Source organism: Nyctereutes procyonoides, unplaced genomic scaffold (assembly GCF_905146905.1).
Source record: "Nyctereutes procyonoides isolate TBG_1078 unplaced genomic scaffold, NYPRO_anot_genome, whole genome shotgun sequence".
NCBI lineage: Eukaryota > Metazoa > Chordata > Mammalia > Carnivora > Canidae > Nyctereutes > Nyctereutes procyonoides.
The window spans coordinates 58876872-58878386 of record NW_026575046.1 but is presented as its reverse complement, the minus strand read 5'-3'; the positions used below and the strand labels follow the sequence as shown (position 1 = coordinate 58878386).

Here is a 1515-nt window from a genome sequence, read left to right as displayed (position 1 = left end):
AGATTCATATAAAAAAAAGATGAAATGGTGACTCTCAAACAGAGAGAACACAAACATATATTAAGGATTTTATTTCACTGATTCAATAAGGGAATGAGGCCCATTATAATTAGTTCGAAGGAGAAGTTTAAAAGCAGGAGTGTGTAGAAGTAAAGGAATATTGAAGCAAATGCATGAATGAAAGCAAAACTAACTTCCAAAACTGGGAACCTCTACTCAGCAGGATATAATGTGGATACCTAGGGACAAGAATAATTTTTTGTTATCAGTGATCTCCATTTTTATAGAATTGCAAAACAGCTCCCATGAAATCAAAACCTGAATGCAGGCTGTCATGGCAGGTGTGCTGAAGAAGACCACCAGCCTTGTGGGATTGGCTGTATGTGAGAGTCCACACGAGAGGCTAAGAATATTGTACACAAAGATTCTTGATGTTCTTGAGCAAATTCCTAAAAACGCAGCATATAGAAAGTATACAGAACAGATTACAAATGAGAAGCTGAGTATGGTTAAAGCGGAGCCAGATGTTAAGAAATTAGAAGACCAACTTCAGGGTGGCCAACTAGAAGAGGTGATTCTTCAGGCTGAAAATGAATTAAGTCTGGCAAGAAAAATGATACAGTGGAAACCATGGGAGCCTTTAGTGGAAGAGCCTCCTGCCAACTAATGGAAATGGCCAATATAATCATCATTAAATGACTAGTGTGTTGATGGGAAATGGATGTAATTAAATGTTCTGTTATATTAAAAAAATATTTCCATACTAAAAAAAAACAAAAACAAAACCTGAATGCAGAAGGGTATGCTACAGGCAAGGCATAGTTTTCCACTGAAAGAAAATGTCCTATAGTTTTCCCCTGTTTTGATAAAAGATAATTTCACCTCCTGCCATGCAACCTATCAATGATATCATATCTAATGGATTTAACTATTTCTGGCCCCTCTTTTTCTACAAGGCAAAGTAATTAATCTCTTATGATTTTCCTTGGACTTTCTGGGAGAACTCAGATATTCTTACGTTTTACTTCCTTTTACTTTTAGGATTGATTTAAGGAAGGCAAAACCCCAAAATCGTCAGGAGATTTGAACACTTAAGGTAGGATCCCAGGCACCTGAGAAATAAGACTTGTCTACCTACCTGACAGTGACATGACTGTAAAGCACTTTAGCTCTCTCCTAAGTAAGAAACCTTGTTTTCTTAAATAATTAAAGACATAATAAAATCAACTTAAAATCATTTTGGTAAAACTCCGAGTCTTTGCTCTCTAGGCAGATCACATGGGAAAAAGAACAACCTCTCATATTATGGGTAACAATAAAACAGGAAACCAAGAAAACAGAGCCATCAACATTAAGCAAATATTTCTAGTATTTTAAGCACATTTCCTAGTGTCCCAGACTCAGGTGTTATAAACCAAGGCAAACAGAATTCATTCTAAGTCTTTCATATCTTACCACAAATGGATTCCTTATGATTGATCTCAGAGGACCTATGAAGTCAGAACTAACCTTGTA

At 36.0% G+C, this 1515-nt stretch overlaps 1 protein-coding gene across 1 annotated transcript; it reads left to right on the top strand.

Annotated features, from left to right (window-relative positions):
* The first annotated feature begins 334 nt into the window (after positions 1–334).
* On the top strand, positions 335–672 carry LOC129509859 (NADH dehydrogenase [ubiquinone] 1 alpha subcomplex subunit 5-like). Its single transcript, XM_055325740.1, has one exon. The coding sequence runs from the start codon at positions 335–337 to the stop codon at positions 665–667; it is 333 nt and encodes a 110-aa protein (XP_055181715.1). The 3' UTR covers positions 668–672.
* Positions 673–1515: the final 843 nt, after the last annotated feature.